Source organism: Callorhinchus milii, unplaced genomic scaffold, assembly GCF_018977255.1.
Source record: "Callorhinchus milii isolate IMCB2004 unplaced genomic scaffold, IMCB_Cmil_1.0 Scaffold4, whole genome shotgun sequence".
In the NCBI taxonomy this organism is placed as follows: domain Eukaryota; kingdom Metazoa; phylum Chordata; class Chondrichthyes; order Chimaeriformes; family Callorhinchidae; genus Callorhinchus; species Callorhinchus milii.
Window position 1 is genome coordinate 74,376,510 of NW_024704745.1, and position 16,910 is coordinate 74,393,419.

Consider the following 16,910-nt stretch of genomic DNA (forward strand, 5'->3'; position numbering starts at 1 on the left):
TTGGTTTGGAGAGCAACTTGTGAGAGAGATTCAGTGGCATGTGTCCATTTGTAAGGATTCACACATCTACCAAAAAAAAACCAGGGGTCTCAACATTTGAATGTTTATCCTGCTATACTACCATGAAGGACAAATCTGGTGTCATTTAATAGATCCATGAAGGTATTCTCAGGTCAGGGGAAAAAAGCCACGTACCAACATGTCAACTCGCATTCCAACTATTATTCTTTGTGTTTGATACAGTGCCTTTTGCATTGGGAGGACATCTCAAAGCACTTCACGGGATATCCTGCAGCTTAGTGGTCAGAGCACTAATCCTGCAAGCAAGAGGACCTGGGTTCGATTCTCCAGGCGGGGAAAAATGTTGGGCAACTGTCTGACAGCCTTCCTTATTCCACATGCCTCTGTTTACCTAGCAGTCAATGGTAACCGGGTTGTTAGTTGATTGATGGATCGTTTTTCCAGGGGTAAGAATCCCTTAAAAAAAAATTTGGTCACTCAATCCACGACTGTTTGTGGGACACTGTTGTGTGCAATTGGCTTCTGTGTTTCACCAATAACATGTACAGTCAATTCACTTTACAGTATATTCTGTGAAGCACTTTGCTACGTCTGGAAGATGTGATAAGGCGCTATATCAAATACAAGGATTATTATTATATACTGAAAAGTGTGCTGACTGCAATATTTTGTAGGTGACTTTCTACAGTAAAAAAAAGCTGAACTTGGATAAAGAAAGATTGAGAAAATAGTGCAACAAGAGACAAATCTCTTGTTGAAACGGCCATAAAAATATTTCAGCTGAGTGAGCAGTGAGCTAAAGAACAGATGGGTCTGTGAGAGATGCAATGGGTTGGACCTTTATAGATGATGATGGAATAGCAGAAGGTATATATTGAAAGTGCATTTTACACCACTTAGAAACGAATACTGCAAACAAATCCCAGTTACAATTATAATGGTGAAGGGATGCGCAGCATGTGTGGAAGTTGATAAAACTTGTGTTCGGTAGAAAAGTAGAAGGATTAAATGTCCACAAAGCATTTGGGCTAGATGAGATTCAATCTAGAAATTGAAGGACAAATTAGTAAGGTTCACAGTCTACAGCAAAACCACCTTATTAATTTGAAAACAACTTTCTTTTGATGGTTTATGGCAGTTTACTTATAATTGTATAATCATTTCTCGCAACTTCCTTTAGTCAGCCAGATGTCTGACATATACAGAAACCCATCACTGTCAAACTTGACTGAGAGTTCCACGTAAAAATGTTAAATGTCGGATTTGTAAAGAAATTAATTATTTTTAAAAGATCTGTACTCATGTACTCACTAACCACCACCCCCGCCCCAGACCATCCCCTTTTTCCTGCAAGGTCAATGACTCCTGTGTGCTTTCATTCTGGAAAAGCAAATTTGTATTTTGACCTGTGTAACTTGATCATATTGATTAATCGAGGCTTGAATATAGCTACCTTCTACCAGTTCGTTTGTGGAAGTTCTCTTGGTGAGCTTCAGAGTTGTGAAATTAAAAAAAAATTGTATGCAATTCTCTCTACCAATAAAATAATTCCAACGTAATGAGATTTAAGGGGAAATTAGGGGGAGTTTTTTTTTAAAGTACATACCAACTGCCACTTTTTTTTCTTGGCAAAAGCTTCAAGTGGTTACTGCTGTTAATTCATGGTCTACTCACTTGCTTTCACCAGAGGTAGCAGGGATTATTATAATAATAATACTTGCATTTGATATAGCGCCTTATCAACTCTTGAGATGTCTCAAAGCGTGTCACAGAATATACTGTAAAGTGAAACAAAAACAGAAGTGGCTGGGACCACTCAGCAGGTCAGACAGCATCTATGGAGAAAGGAAAGTGAGTCAATGTTTTGGGTCCATGATCCTTCGTCAGAACTGGGGCATGTTGGAAGGGAGAGGCTTTTAAGGGCTAACAGAGAGAGGGGGAGACAGGGCAGGGAAGGCAAAGGAGAAAATAGGGTAGAGGACAGGGGATGATGGGTTAAAGAGGTGTTAATGATCTAAAACAAACGGGGGGGGATTGCAACAAAATAGGCAGACCAGAGAGAGAAGAGCTGTGTCTCAGACCCAGATGATGTTGTATTTTTTTTTAACAGAAGTCGCTGGGAACACTCAGCAAAAAATACTGTAAAGTGAACTGACTATATTTTGTGGGCAAAGCACAGCTGCCAATTGCGCACACGTGTATGTGTGGTGTGTGTGTGTGTGTATATACAGGATACACGTGTGTATATATACACAGGAATTCCAAATACTTCTGGCAGTGAATATGAATGCATTTGAAAAATTTGTGGCATTTTGATTTCATGTTGCTGCTGTCATTGGCATCCTAGCAGGTGTGGGGACGCAATGGGCTTCTTTTACTGAAACTTAACTGATTTTTCTTTGTTTTTATTTTAAATATGTGTATGCAGGATACCTGGGTAAAGTAACGATCATTTGTTAAATAATATAATGCCAAGCTACTTTTATAATTCTTGATAAAAATAATAAAACTGATGATAGCAATCTGCCTTGTGTTTGGATAGACATTGTGTTCTGATGATCATTGAACTGAGATTCCATCTACCTGTTCGTGTCGGTTAGGTGCACCTGTTGAGGTGCAGTGGGATTAAAGGGATTAAGCAAGACACCTGGATTCAATTCCAGGCAGACGGCGAAACCTTGGGCAAGTCTCCTTACTCCACACACCTAATAATAATCCCTCCAAAAAACAAAATAATAATAAATTGGTCATTTTCAATCCACAACTGTTTGTGGAACACTGCTGTGCGCAATTGGCTGCTGCGTTTCGCCCACAAATATTACAGTCAATTCACTTTACAACATATTCTGTGAAGCTCTTTGAGACGTCTAGAATACGTGATAAGGCACTATATCAAATCCAAGGATTATTATTATTACTGATTAGAGGCAATATTGTGCCCCATGGTTCTATTCAAAAAAAGAAATGAGTTTCCCCCGGGTTTCCTCGCCAACAATCAATCCCACAAATAAAATCAATCATTCACTTCATGGCCATTTGTGGGATATAGCTATATGGAAATGTGCTGCCACGTTCACCAACAAAATACACAGTTGCTACACTTTATATTGAATCTTGTGAAGTGCTTTTAGACATCCTTCCAACGTGAAAGGGGCTACATCAATGTAAATTGTTGTCATTGCTGCTGCAATGTTTTTTGGTCATCCGGGTGTCTGACACATGCGGAAACCCATCACTATGCTTAGGAGCACCCAAACCAAACTGTGAATTCCATATAAACTACCTACACATGGAAATTCCAAAGATACTTATTGGAATGAAATATGCACCTCTTTCCCCAGAGGGATGCATCCTGCTTACCTAATTCCAGAGAGTATTCAGTGTAGGTTGGCAAGAGCCAAGAATTGGGGACCCCAGAGTATGCATTGGGGCATATAACTAACTAAAACTGTATAGTTTACCATTGACAGCACTGCCCGGCAAGATATTTCTGTGGCTCAGCCTGGCATTCGTTCCGTATTTTCTTGAAGGTGACCTTTAATCGGGTGCTTGTTCAGTCCTGGGTTTATCTTACACAGCTTCACTCTTGTTGATTTACTGCACTGAAAGTAGGCATAAATATAAGTAGCTAATAACTTAAAACGGGTTTCTGTTAAGAGTCTCAAAACACTTAAAGGTTTGTTTTCCCCTCTTTTTCTAAATTCTGTTCCCTTTGTAGCTCTTCCAATTTCAGCTATTTGGCTCTCAACTATTTAGCGTCCCTGTCAGCAATTGCTCAATTTTATAGCATACACTTAAGGATTCCCCCTAGACTTTCTCTTGTGTTATTCTGCAATTGTCAGTAAATTGACTAACCTTAGTAGGAGGATGAGCTTACAATAGCAAGGTCAATAAATTGAGGTATCGGGGAATCTCACTCACCTGCCAAAAGCCGTAAGTATCCTCTGATTTTTGCCTCCGTTCAGAGCTACTCCGTACAGACACCTTGGGTGAGATTTTCCTGCAGTGAGATGGATATCTCCCCATATAGAAATGCGCAGATATGAATTATCAATGCATTGGTTCGCAGAAGAGTAGGCTGAAGACTATGTGTGCTGCACAAAAATTGATGTCAACAAATTTTTCTGCGTACAGTTCTGGCAGAACTGCACATTTAGATGACTGGTTCAACTTAGTTTAATTAGTTTGCCCACAATACACAGTTTGTGAGAGCTATATTGTTGGAGGTTTTAAACTGAGGACTTGTCTATCTACTCAGGTTGACGTTAAAGATTCCATGGCATTATTCAAAAGAAGAAAGAGAGTTTCTCCCGGTGCCTGGCCAATGATCCCCCAGAAAATATTGATCATTCACTTTATGACTTTTGTGTAACATTACTGCGTGCAAACTGTCTGCCCCGTGTGACAACATAGTGCACAGTCCCTACACTTTACATTAAATCTTGTGAAGTGCTTTGAGATGTCTTTCCAACGTAAAAGGCACTATTGTATATCAAATGCAATGATCATTACAAAATATTAAGTAATTAAATGCTGTTTTTAAACACTGTGCTCCTGCAACAATGTTAAAATAGTAATTTAGAAGGCTTGCAACAAAAACAGAAGTCGATGGGAACACTCAGCAGGTCAGAACGCTTAATGGTTTAGGTTTAATTTAGGTTAAAAGTTTTAGTGAAGGAAATAATTCTGTTGCAATGCACTTAAGAGCCCTGAGATTACTCAATAGATTCAGTGTTTACTTCTATCAGCACCATGGAATCTGATTATATATCAATTGACGTAACAGATGCACACGGCTTAACTCAGAGCGTTTCCATTGAGCTGTTTTCCAGTTTACAGTTCCGTGTGCAGTGTGGTAGTGCTGCAAGCAGTCCGTGAGGGGTGGGAGGAGGAAATGCAAACAGGTGATTGCTTGGCATTGTTTGAACTGGGTGCAGCCCGTCCCTAGATTGCTGTGTATGTTAAACTGGTGAGGATTATCTCTGCACTCAGTTTGCACTCAGTTTGGCTGAGCGCTACAGCAAAGACTAGTTTTCTGAAGTGGTGTTAACGAAACCTAAATGGATTTTTTAAACTTTCTAAATCACTTCAGTTAAACAAGTGAATCTTTAGCTTGCGTTAGACGACGATGAGTGGATCTTCAGGAAAGATTGGAATGACTGGGGTTCAGGAGAAACTGGAGGCAGAGCCTTTGGATTCTTGTCTGAGGGGTGACAACCTCTTGCCCTCAGTGTCTGAAGGTTCAGATCAGTCACCCACCGGTGTTTGCGCTCCGTGGATCGTCAGTGATTGTTTGGAACTACCGTCATGTGAAAAGAACGGAGACTTACTTCAGGGTGACTGTAACTCTGAGAGGCTTAGCACGGGCGCAGATCAGGTTAGTACTTTAATGTGGTGAAGCTGGGTTTGTGGCATTTGATGGCAAAAAACCATAGTAAGAATGTATTCGTGAATGACGAGAGTAAAACTCAAGTGGTCTACTGAAGCCCTATATTACTACAGTGCACTGCTACATGTCTGATTCTCTTTAAGATAATAATATTACTAATAATACTACTACTAATAATCATTGCATTTAATATAGAGCCTTATCACATCGTTGAGATATCTTCACAGACTATGTAAAGTGAATTGACTGTATGTTTTTGGGGCGATACGTGACAGCCAATTGTGCACAGCAGTGTCCCACAAATAATTGTGGTTAAGTGACCTGCTTGTGTGTGGATGTATTATGTTTTTTTTTAAAACATTTTAAGTGGATTATTACCCCCAGAAAGCGATCTGCCAATAACCGGGTTCCTACTTACTGCTTGGTAAGCAGAGATGTGTGGAGTAAGAAAACTTGAGTAAGGTTTCCGCCTGCCTGGGAATCGAACCCGGGTCCTCTATTTTACGAAGCGAGCATTCTAAGCAATACGCTACAGGATTTTACTGTAATACTGTATATAACCAAACTAATTCGAACAAAGTAAAGTTAGCATTACAATGAATCCATTGTGTCTGTGACATGAACGAGCTTCATAATGGTAACATGATTCCAACTGTAGTGACATTGCACATTGTCTCATACAGGTGTGAGTCAGCTTGGCTCAACAACAAATAATTACAGTTGTACAGAGCCTTTCACTTTGAGAGGATGTCCCAAGGCACTTGACAATCAGGAATTTGGACCCGAGCAGGTGGTGGGATCAGGAGGAGTGGAGGGCATTTACCTCAGTTAATTATTTAGTTAATCAGGTAATTAAGCCCGACGTCGGGACTTGAACCTCCATAATCTAAGATGACACTCCAGTACATTGCTGGGGTGTGTTGCATTGCTGGAGGCGCCGTCCTTTCAATGAAACATTAAACCGAGGTCCGTCTGCCTGTTCAGGTCGGAAGATAAAGATCCTATGGCACTATTTGAAAAGAGAAAAGAGTTTCTCCTGATTTTCTGGTCAACAATCCCCTAAATCAAATTGGTCATTTGTTTAATAATGAAATTATGAAATTTCATGTCTGTTTGGAGACATTGCTCTGTAAATCCTGTTAAGTGGATTGGGAACATTAGACAATAGGTCTTCAGCTTTTTATTGGAATGGTTTTAAAAACTGAGAGGGGATGGACATAGTGAGATGGGAGATTTCCAGAAATCAAGTGCTACTTTGGGGTAAATCAACGTTAAGACTCCTTCAAGATAATATGAACTCGTATTTTGTTTTCTTCCAGGTATCTTTGGAGAAGAGCAATGCTACTCTGGTCTATAATCCCGCTCAGCAAACCCCCGAGTCCCTACGACACGCCATCGATGATGTTGGATTTGAAGCCAGCCTGGGCGAACCTTTTCCTCTCCCAGCCGACACAAGCACAACAACCATCAATATCGTAGGCATGACATGCCAGTCATGTGTGCAATCAATAGAAGGTCATATCTCTAAAGTGAAGGGCATTGTAGGCATCAAGGTATTTCTTGAACACAGTAATGCCAAGCTGAAGTATGTACCCACAGTCATCAGCGCCCAACAAATATGTCAAGCAATTGATGACATGGGCTTTGAAGCATCTCCTGCTAACCAAAGGATGCCTTCACTTCAAACCGTTCCCTTACCTCTCGAAGCTGTGGGGAAGATGAAGGTGGAAGGCATGACGTGCCATTCGTGTGTCAGTACAATTGAAAGTAAAATCAGGAAATTGCAAGGTGTCCAGCGAATTAAAGTCTCTCTTAACAGCCGGGAAGCAATTGTTATATACCAGCCTTATATCATTCAGCTGGATGAGATCCGCAACCAAATTATTGATGCTGGCTTTCAGGCCACCATCAAGAGCAAACTAGCTCCCCTAAAACTAGGTGCCATGACCTATGATGGTTTGAATAACATAAAGAGCAATAAAGCCAAGAATTCACAAATCAAAGAGGCAGGTAACTTATTAACTGTGGCTTTCTGCATAGAGGGAATGCACTGCAAGTCTTGCGTTGGTAATATTGAAGGAAATCTCAGAGAGCTCCCAGGTGTACAGAGCATTACAGTGTCTCTGGAGAGTAAGAAAGCTATTGCAAAGTATGATCCAAGCTTGACTTCACCAACATCATTAAAATTAGCCCTTGAGGCCATACCACCAGGGAAATTTAAAGTATCTCTTCTGAATGGGATTGAAATGAGAAATGCCACTTTGTCATCCGTTCCGGTTACACCATTCCCACACCAACCAAGCTATAATGCCGAAGAACACTTGGAAACGACAACTAGCACAACAATTAAGATTGAAGGAATGACTTGTAATTCGTGTGTTGAGTCTATAGAAAAAATGATTTCCCAAAGGAAAGGTGTGGAATCGATTAAAGTATCGTTAACCAAAGAGATTGGGAACATTCACTTTGATCCATCGCTCACAAACTCTGAAGAATTGAGAACTGCAATAGATGAGATGGGATTCATAGCCTCTTTGTCTGGTAGGTTAGCAGTAACTCGATATGACAGCTTCTTTATTTCTTATACAATTGCTGTTGTTACTTCACGGTGTCCCAGTGTCCTGGCCAACAATCCCCCCCCAAATAAAATTGTTCATTCACTTCATGGCTGTTTGTGGGACATTGCTTTGTACAGATTGGCTGCCATCTCATCTGAAGGCCGACACCCTGACCATGCAGCACTCCCCCTATACTATGAGCTCAGTCAAAATGTGGGGCTTGAACCCACAACCTTCTGACGGAGAAGGGTGAGTGCTACCATCTGAGTCAGGCTGACACCCTGGGACTTTTGTGCAAAGCAAGTTGAATGATTTATGCCAAAATGTTTACGTAGATTATGAAGCATTGATTGATTAATTGGGCCTGCTAAGGCTATTCAAAGCCTTTGTTTGCAAGGTTGAAATACTTAAAAATGAAATTGTTGTTTTTTCAATTTCAAAATATGAGGAGTGAGTGGATCATCCAGTAAATACAGAAAATATCTGCTCCCAATTGTGACGCTCAGCCAGCAGACAACCCAAGATTTGCCTAAGTGCATATCTTCCAAACCTGCCTTACATTGTGGAGTCCCATAGCGTAGTGGTCAGCACCCTTTACTCATAAGCGAAAGGGCCTGATTTGATTCCCATTAGGGAAGATTCCTTACTCCACACGCCTCTGTTTACCTCTCAGTAAGTATGAACTCAGTTGTTAGTTGATTGGTGGATCGTTTTCCAAGGGTAATAATCAGCCCCATAAAAAATTGTATTTCATGATTGTTTGTGGAGTACATCCTGTGAAACGCTTTGAGATGTTTCAACAACGTGATAAGGCACTATTTCAAATGCAAGGATGACTATTATTATTACAATTTGGGCATCCTTGTTGAAGTCAATTCATCTTGGTTATATTTTGGTGAAGTGCCAGACCTGCTACACCACAAATTCTTCCTCAGCAAAAAGGCTTGAGAGGAAGCTAATGTCGCCATTTGATCTCTGATTTCCTGTGTTGAATGCAGATGTTGGGGGTGCAAATGATCCCTGCTCCACCACCACCACCAATGATTCAGAGAGACCATCGCCGCTGGCCACGAGAAAAGCACCAGTTGTCAGGAAGAAGAAAATGAAGGACATTGGTAAAACACAACCCAGTGATTACATCCTCGAGTTTCTCCCCCCCAAATCCAACCCAGATACTGAGAACCATGGAGTGTTGCCCCCATCCGAGAAGTGCTTCCTACAAGTAACTGGAATGACCTGTGCCTCCTGTGTTGCCAATATTGAAAGGAATCTTCAGAAAGAAGAAGGTGAGCAGTTTTCTTCTGTGGTTGAAATACGTAAAAGGAAATTGTTATTGTTGTTGTACAAACCCTTTAGCGTGAAGCACGTTGGCTTGTCTGAAATTGCTATTTTGTTCAGTAACCTTCAGACAGTGTGGATACATTGACGGACTAACACAATAATATAAGATTAGATTTTTCAAAATTTAGAATACGTGCCATATCTTGCTCACCCTAATAAGCCTTTGAGATTTGTTTTGTAAAGATGATACGTGATGAAAAACATGTCTGAAAAAGTGGAATAAGCTCCCCCTCCCTTTCATGCCCCAACCCCCTCCACCTGATTGCCTCGTTGGTAAAAACCACCAAGTCTTGTTTAACACTAAATCATGCAGCTAGAAAGTTTCAGGTGGGTTTCCCTGTCCGTGCTAACCATCAGTGGAACAGGTAACCATCATTGTATCCCAAGACACTATCCTGCATGAAGGGGCTCTATAAAGGCTGAAACAAAAACAGAGAGAGCTGGGAAAATGGAGAAAGGAAAGTGAGTCTACGTTTCGGGTCCACGACCTTTCGTCGTTTGTGTTTTGTTCTATACATGCTTGTGTGGTGGTGGTGGTGTTGTTGTGCACTGCAATTTGCCTTTGTGCCCCATCGCTGATCATTATTTAGTGAATCCCGTTGCAAAATAAATGTAGCGAATATTAAGCAAGGACAAGATCAGGCTCCCCTCCTCCCAGTCCAATAGGTAATATTCACTGTCTTGGATAAGCCATGAAGAATGACAAGCTGTGCAGCTTTAGCTGGTTAAACTCCAGCAGTACCCCAACGCACACTCTGGGGTCCCCAAGACTTGGCCCTCATCGACCTGTGCCTAATACTTTCCGAATTAGGTAAACAGGATGTCTCCATCCAGGGAGAGAATGCACATTCCATTCCAACAATCTAGCGCTGGGATTTCCATGTGGGATGCATGGAAATCTCAGCTTTGTTTGGATACTCTTACGCATGGTGATGGGTTTCTGCATGTGTCAAGCACTTGGCTGACCAATAAAAATGAAGGGGTATCCTGTGTGGTGGAGCCGTATCCCACCAGGAGTTGGTGCCTTCAAGAGAAAGTGTGAAAATCGCCGAGAATAAAAGTTATTTACATCTTGATTTTAATTGAGGGAAATAGCGTGAGGAGACCATAAATAATTTAATCTCAGAAACGTTTACCTTGCACCACTTAGTCTGAATTTTAAAAAAAAATTAAAAACTTTTGTTTAACAACACATATTGTTAAAGGTTGTGTGATTATATTTAATGGTCCTACATTACAGTGAGTTGGCGTGAAATGGAACATTGTAAAGTGTTCAGGTTAGTAAGTTTCAATTAACAGGAAAACCTTTTGTGTCAGGAACTTTGTAACTAATATAGTGTAAAATTAAATGACATTGCTTCAAGACATTGAATAACGTCTGGAAGTGTTCTAAGGCACAACAATTAAAAGATTAAATTGTGGTCATAAACCATAAGAGCTTTGCTTGAGAGTTTACAGTCATCTGTGTCACAGTCTTTAAGCTACTTTTAAACCTAATTACTTTTCATTCGTGCTATCCAGTTTTGATTTGTTTGCTTATATTTTTGGTGTTTCCCTACCAGACATTTGCATTAGAATTTCTATTTTTCATTGTGCCACCAGTAGAGCCGCTAAGTTTTTTTTAATTACTCCTCTATATCACATTCAAGCAGAAGGGATTGTTTTCGACACTGTCACAAATAAAGAACTTATAACAACAATTAATAATCCTTACATTTGATAAAGCGCCTTAACAGCCACATTGTCAAAACACTTTACAGGACTTTACTGTGACTATATTTGTGGGCGAAGATAGTAGGCAATTTATGCACAGCAATGTCCCGCAAACAACTATGAAATGAATGAACAGTTTTATTTGGGAAATTGTTGGTCAGGACAATAGGTGAAATTCCCTTCTCTTTTTGAATAGTGTCATGGGATCTTTTAACACCCACTTGAGTGGGCGGACAGAGAGTCAATTTAACATCTTATCCAAAGGATGACACCTCTGATAGTGCAGTGCTCCACGTTATATATTTTAATCACGGTCTGCTTAAAAAAAGCTTCCCAATCTCTTTTAACTCTTTCAGAGGCAATCTTGAGAAAAACCTTCAATCCAACTGATTTTATGATGAATATCTCAAAAAATGTAAACTTTTTTTAGGTATCCATTCAGTTCTGGTAGCTCTCATGGCAGGGAAGGCCGAAGTGAAATATAATCCAGACATTGTACAACCACCTGAAATTGCAGGATTTATCAAAGATCTAGGATTTGGAGCAACTGTTATAGAAGACCATGATGGCTCGGATGGAAAACTGGAACTTATTGTAAGTATGCTTTGACTGTGCCTTTGATCAGTTCTTTATCTACCCCACTCCTTTCCAAATTCTTCTTTCCCCCCGGCTCAGTGATCTCTATGAGACACTTTGAGATGTTTGGCCTATGTGAGCCGAATCTCTCGTTCCCCTGTGAGAATGCAAGTTGTTGTTGTTGAAAGATGCCATATAAGTGCAAGTTGTACGTTTTGTCATGTTAGTGATTCACACTGCAGAATCCAGTGTTTATTTTAAACCACTGTGATTAATAGTGTATCAGTTCTTAGTAGGCTATAGTGATGGGTAAATATGTTTGAGTTACAACATTTTTATAAATGATGTGTAAAATTAGTATTTACCATTAGTATTCAACAGCTGAGGATCACCACCTGCATATGATACACTTTCGTGAGAGCAGTTTCCGAATAAGTTCTGTTTCATTTATCATCTTGCTGCTTTGAAAGGATTTGGGCACTGTCTCATTGCTGCTGAAAGGTTAATGATGTTCTATAGTTACACACAGGGTTCTGATATTGAGGAAAATAATAAGTGAAACAAAAAAAACTTAATTTGAAATTCAGAATTTTTTTATTGCAATCTGTCAGGCTTAATGAATATGATTGCTCTGACTCACTGAATGCTCAAGGTTGAATGTAGGTGGATGCTATATTTTGGGGAGGGTGTGGGTGAACGATCATATTCCACTGTGTACATTGTATGTTAATGACAAAGCTCTTCAGGTGGTAAACACTGTGCAAACTGAAACAGTTCCTTGTAGACCCAAATGGTTCCAGTGAGTGGACCTGGGTTCAATTCCAGGCAGGGCGAAACATTGGTCAAGTTTCCTGACTCCACACTCCTCTGTTTACCTAGCAGTAAGTAGGAAGCTGGTTGTAAGTTGATTGGTAGATCGTTTTTCCAGGGGTAATAATTCCTTCAAATAAAAAAAATAATAATAAATTGGTCATTCAATTAGCTGCCGCATTTCACCCACAAAATATATAGTCAATTCACTTCACAGTATATTCTGTGAAGTGCTTTGAGACGTCTCGAAGACATGATAAGGCACTATGTCAAATGCAAGGATTATTATTAGTAGTAGTATTTGATTTCTCCATACAAGTTGCGTGATCTCTGTTGGGCAATGGTAGAAATTCTGCATTTGACCTCAGAGCTCTGAGCTGGGTGTGTGGTGTTGGCGGTGGTGGCAGGGTGTACAGACCTTGTACATGAAGAATGGCCACTTGAGTACTGGAGATGCTGGGCTTGTGGACTTGTATAAAAGCATGTGCCAACAGTACAAGATAAGGAGGAAACAAATCAGTTATTGGTTTAGGAAAGACAGATTTCCTATGAAATGATCCATCATATATATATATATACATATATACCTCTTGAGCAAAGCCACAGCACTAATGGTTTGTGATTTTTAAAATTTGCCAATAATTATGCTACGTCCATTATTAAGAGTAATGAACAGCCGGATGGATTAATGGGAAGGTTGATTGAGGTTGGATGCAGGCTAGTTTCATGAATGGGGATGCAGTAGAGTTGGTATTCAGGAAGGGTTAGGTTAAGAGAGATGAGATATGCCTTCATTCAAACCTCCCTTTACATTTTCTTTTTGTGGTTGTTTTTAAACTTGAGTATTTAATTCAGTTTGTTGCAATTCTTTGCGTGCACATGTTTCCTTTACCCATTGGATTGTCATTTGGTTTCTTTAGATTACAGGAATGACTTGTGCCTCTTGTGTTCACAATATTGAATCAAAGTTAACCAGAGCTGACGGCATTTTGTATGTGTCGGTGGCCCTGGCTACCAGCAAGTCACACATCAAATTTGACCCAGAAGTGTTGGGCCCTCGTGACATCATCAAGATGATTGAGGTACAACTATTATTAGCTTTTCGTTCTCAGCAAGGATGGAATGGTTTACGTATAAAACGGGCACATAAAAAACTGTATTTTAACCTTTTATAATGCTAAATATATATGTTGGGGCCATTTTGTTGCAGAAGAAAGTTAGTCAATTGGCAGATCGCTTTCCAGGGGTAATAATCCCTTACTTTTTAAAAAAAATAATAATTTGGTCGCTCAATCCACGACTGTTTGTGGGACACTGATGTGTACAATTGTCTGCCGTGTTTCACCCACAAAATACATAGTCAATTCACTTTAACAATAAAAATAATAATAATAATCCTTGCATTTGATATAGCACCTTATATCTTCAAGACATCCAAAAGCACTTCACCGAATATATTGTAAGTGAATTGATGTATATTTTGTGGGCGAAGTTTGCAGTGTATTCTTCATAGTGGAGAAGTTCTCAACAACGTGATAAGTTGCTGTATCAAATGCAAGGATTTATTATTATTATTATTTTGGTCCATTTCCCATTCTTTTGGTAGCGCACACCAATTCCATGGCATGCACCAATCTGACGATATTGGTGCTGCCTCAATACCTAAGAAAAATCATTCCCGTGAGTTAGTCATTTGAAATATTATACATCTTGTGCTTTCTTTTGGAAAAAGTGGTGCTCCTTGACCCTACGGATGTCACTGATAGAGTCTGATGCATGATATTGAGGGTGGTCATGTTACTTGTCTCATGCTGAGCAGAGGCTCACTCGCTTACATTGACTCCCACGCAAGCCAGGGAAACGCTTGGTGCTTCCTGACCAGTAATATTCCCTCTCCAGATATTTTGGCCAAATTGCTCCAAACAGCATCATTAAAACCTCTGTCCTTAAACATACACGCTGGTTTTAGTTACGTCTAATGTTGCATTTATATTTGGTATCAGATCACCATGATTTTAGCAATAGTTTGAATCAAAAGTTTACCCAATGTGACTTTTTTAAGCTTCCTAAAGAAGCAATTGTGTGTCCTTTAATAATAAAATTTAGAGCATAAAATGTTTTTCTTTTTATTTACTTTTTACTGCCTGCTATTACACTACGTGGAGCACAGAAGTGCATCAGTCTTTCTGCTCCATATTGCAGCCCTAATTCCACGTTTAAATCAGTGCACATCAAGAATTGTGATATAAATATGGAACCTGTGCTGTAGAGTTTGTTGCAACATGAACAGGGTTTTTTCCACAGCAGCCAGGGCTTCAGACACCATTCCTCAATGCGAGTCCAGCATCCGTCTTTTTTTCTGTCGTGCTCATTCGTCTTTAGTGAAGTTTGAATGCTCAAAACAAAGCAAAATATTTAGTGGATGTCATTTGTGTTATAGGGTCTCGGCTTCAATGCTGACTTAGTCAAAAGGGACACTGTGGCACATAATCTGGATCACAAAGAGGAAATAAAACAGTAAGTAGATCAATACAAACTTACATTTATATAGTGCTTTCCAAGTCGGGAGGATGTCCCAAGGTGCTTAATCCTGGCTTGGCACCCGAACTTTGAAGGAGAGACGAGAATGGGTGCGGAGAGGAAAGAGGATCGAAAGCGCAGTCAAAGAGGGGTAGCTCTGGAGACAGACCTTGAACAATGTTGGAGAGGGATGAGTTGGAGGGACTCCATGGCGGAGTTCCAGATAGTGGGGCAGGTAGACTGAAAGCCCAACTGCTGGTGGGGGAGGGAGTGGGGTGTAGGGTGGCAACATGAAGCAGGAAGATGCAAAGGGAGCAGCTTGGTTGGTACGATATGAGGAGGTCCAGAGGTAAAGTGGGACAAGACTGAAGAAAATTTGACAGTGAGGACGAGGATCTTGAACTCAGTTCGCTGGGGGCTGGAGAGCCAATGGAGCTGGGCAAAGATGGGAATGATAGGCGCATGGAGCCTAGTGTGGGAAAGGACAATAACCTAATTATTGAAAGATCAATAAGCGAATGAAGATCACATTAACTTTTTTTTCCTCTTTATTTTAGGTGGAAGAACTCCTTTCTGTTTAGTCTAGTTTTTGGAGTCCCTGTCTTGGGTCTAATGATATATATGATAGTGATGGATAACCAGCACCATGGCTCCATGCCCCCAGAACAAAACATTATTCCTGGTTTATCAATACTGAATCTAGCTTTCTTTGTTCTCTGTACTCCTGTTCAGGTGAGTGTAACCAAAAGCTAATCCTCAGATCAAAATGCCAAAACAAGTCATATCCTGCTGTAGGAAACTTTTTTTGGCCAACTGGTGGCTGACATATGCAGAAACCTATCGGCATTAAAAGTAACCGAACCAGACTGAGAATTCCACGTTGTATGCTACCTTCACACAGATATCCCCATGTCTGGAATGGAATACATACTCTCTTCTGGAGGGACATACCCTTCTTACCTAATTCCAGAGAGTATTAGGCGCAGATTGGCAAGAGCCAATGCTTGGTGTGCATTGAGGTACGGCTGAATTTTAAACAGCTAAAACCACATAACTTTGCATAACATGGAGAGCAGCTGTCTTATGAAATTTCCTGCCTTTTATGAGGTAGCCCCCNGGATCCAATGGGGTTTGGGGTTGCAGAGTTAACAGGAACTGAATGGGAAGAGTACATGCCCCCCAGCTTGCCCCTCCAGGTCTTGCCAATGTACCTGACTGGCTGCTCTGTCATCAGACCAGTCATTGTCTAATTGTTTTAGGATTAGAATCCAGTTAAACGTGAATGCAGAAAAAAAATCTTCACAGAAAAGGCTTTAGAAACTTGGAATAACATGTCCCCGAAAATAATAACTTAATCAAATGAGGTTTTCAAGATGGAGATGGGTATTGGAAGATGCTTGAGGCCAGGACACTGGATAGTTTATGCTCTAAATGGAAGGCAGTGGAATTGATATGCTGCATGAGATCAAATTAGCCAGAGGCCTTCTTCATCCAAACTTCTCTTGTGAGTTAGATACATTTTCCACAGTTCCAACTGCAACCAAACCATATTGTGTTCTAAATTCCTCTATTTAAGCTTAAACTTGCATAAATGTCAATCCTGTTGTTGACCACATATTAATCAAAGCTGTTTAAATAGTTAATGAATTAATAGCTTCTGCAAGGAGGTTACTCTTGTGCTCTATTCTGGGGAGACAAACATTTCTCCCAGTTTTTCTCCCAACTTCTTTGTATCCATGTTCTCTTGTCTGCAATAACCATTTAAGTTAACAACAACAAGATTACATTTGTATAGCACCCTTCACGTCGGGAGGACGTCCCAAGGCGCTGAACAGAGTACAGCATTTCAGACCCGAGCTGAGGTCGGGGGGCGGGGGGTGGGCAGGTGAAGGTGGGGAGGGGAAGGGGGATGGCATGGTCAAAGAGGAGGGTCTTGAGGCGGGACTTGAAGGAGGCTAAGGGGGGGACGAGGGGAGTGACTG

The 16,910-nt window shown here is 40.5% G+C and overlaps 1 protein-coding gene across 2 annotated transcripts in view; it reads left to right on the forward strand.

Annotated features, from left to right (window-relative positions):
- LOC103177167 (copper-transporting ATPase 2) overlaps positions 1–16,910 on the forward strand; it is a 55,493-nt gene that overhangs the window by 13,861 nt on the left and 24,722 nt on the right. Inside the window, exons 1-7 of one of the 2 annotated variants that reach the window (XM_007891203.2) lie at positions 4,904–5,398; positions 6,730–7,951; positions 8,967–9,254; positions 11,453–11,616; positions 13,329–13,490; positions 14,849–14,925; positions 15,486–15,660. In XM_007891203.2, the coding sequence (XP_007889394.1) occupies positions 5,150–5,398; positions 6,730–7,951; positions 8,967–9,254; positions 11,453–11,616; positions 13,329–13,490; positions 14,849–14,925; positions 15,486–15,660 (2,337 nt within the window). In that variant the 5' untranslated portion in view covers positions 4,904–5,149. Of the gene's footprint in view, positions 1–4,903; positions 5,399–6,729; positions 7,952–8,966; positions 9,255–11,452; positions 11,617–13,328; positions 13,491–14,848; positions 14,926–15,485; positions 15,661–16,910 lie in introns of those variants that run through there. The other variant, XM_007891204.2, reaches the window with a different exon arrangement.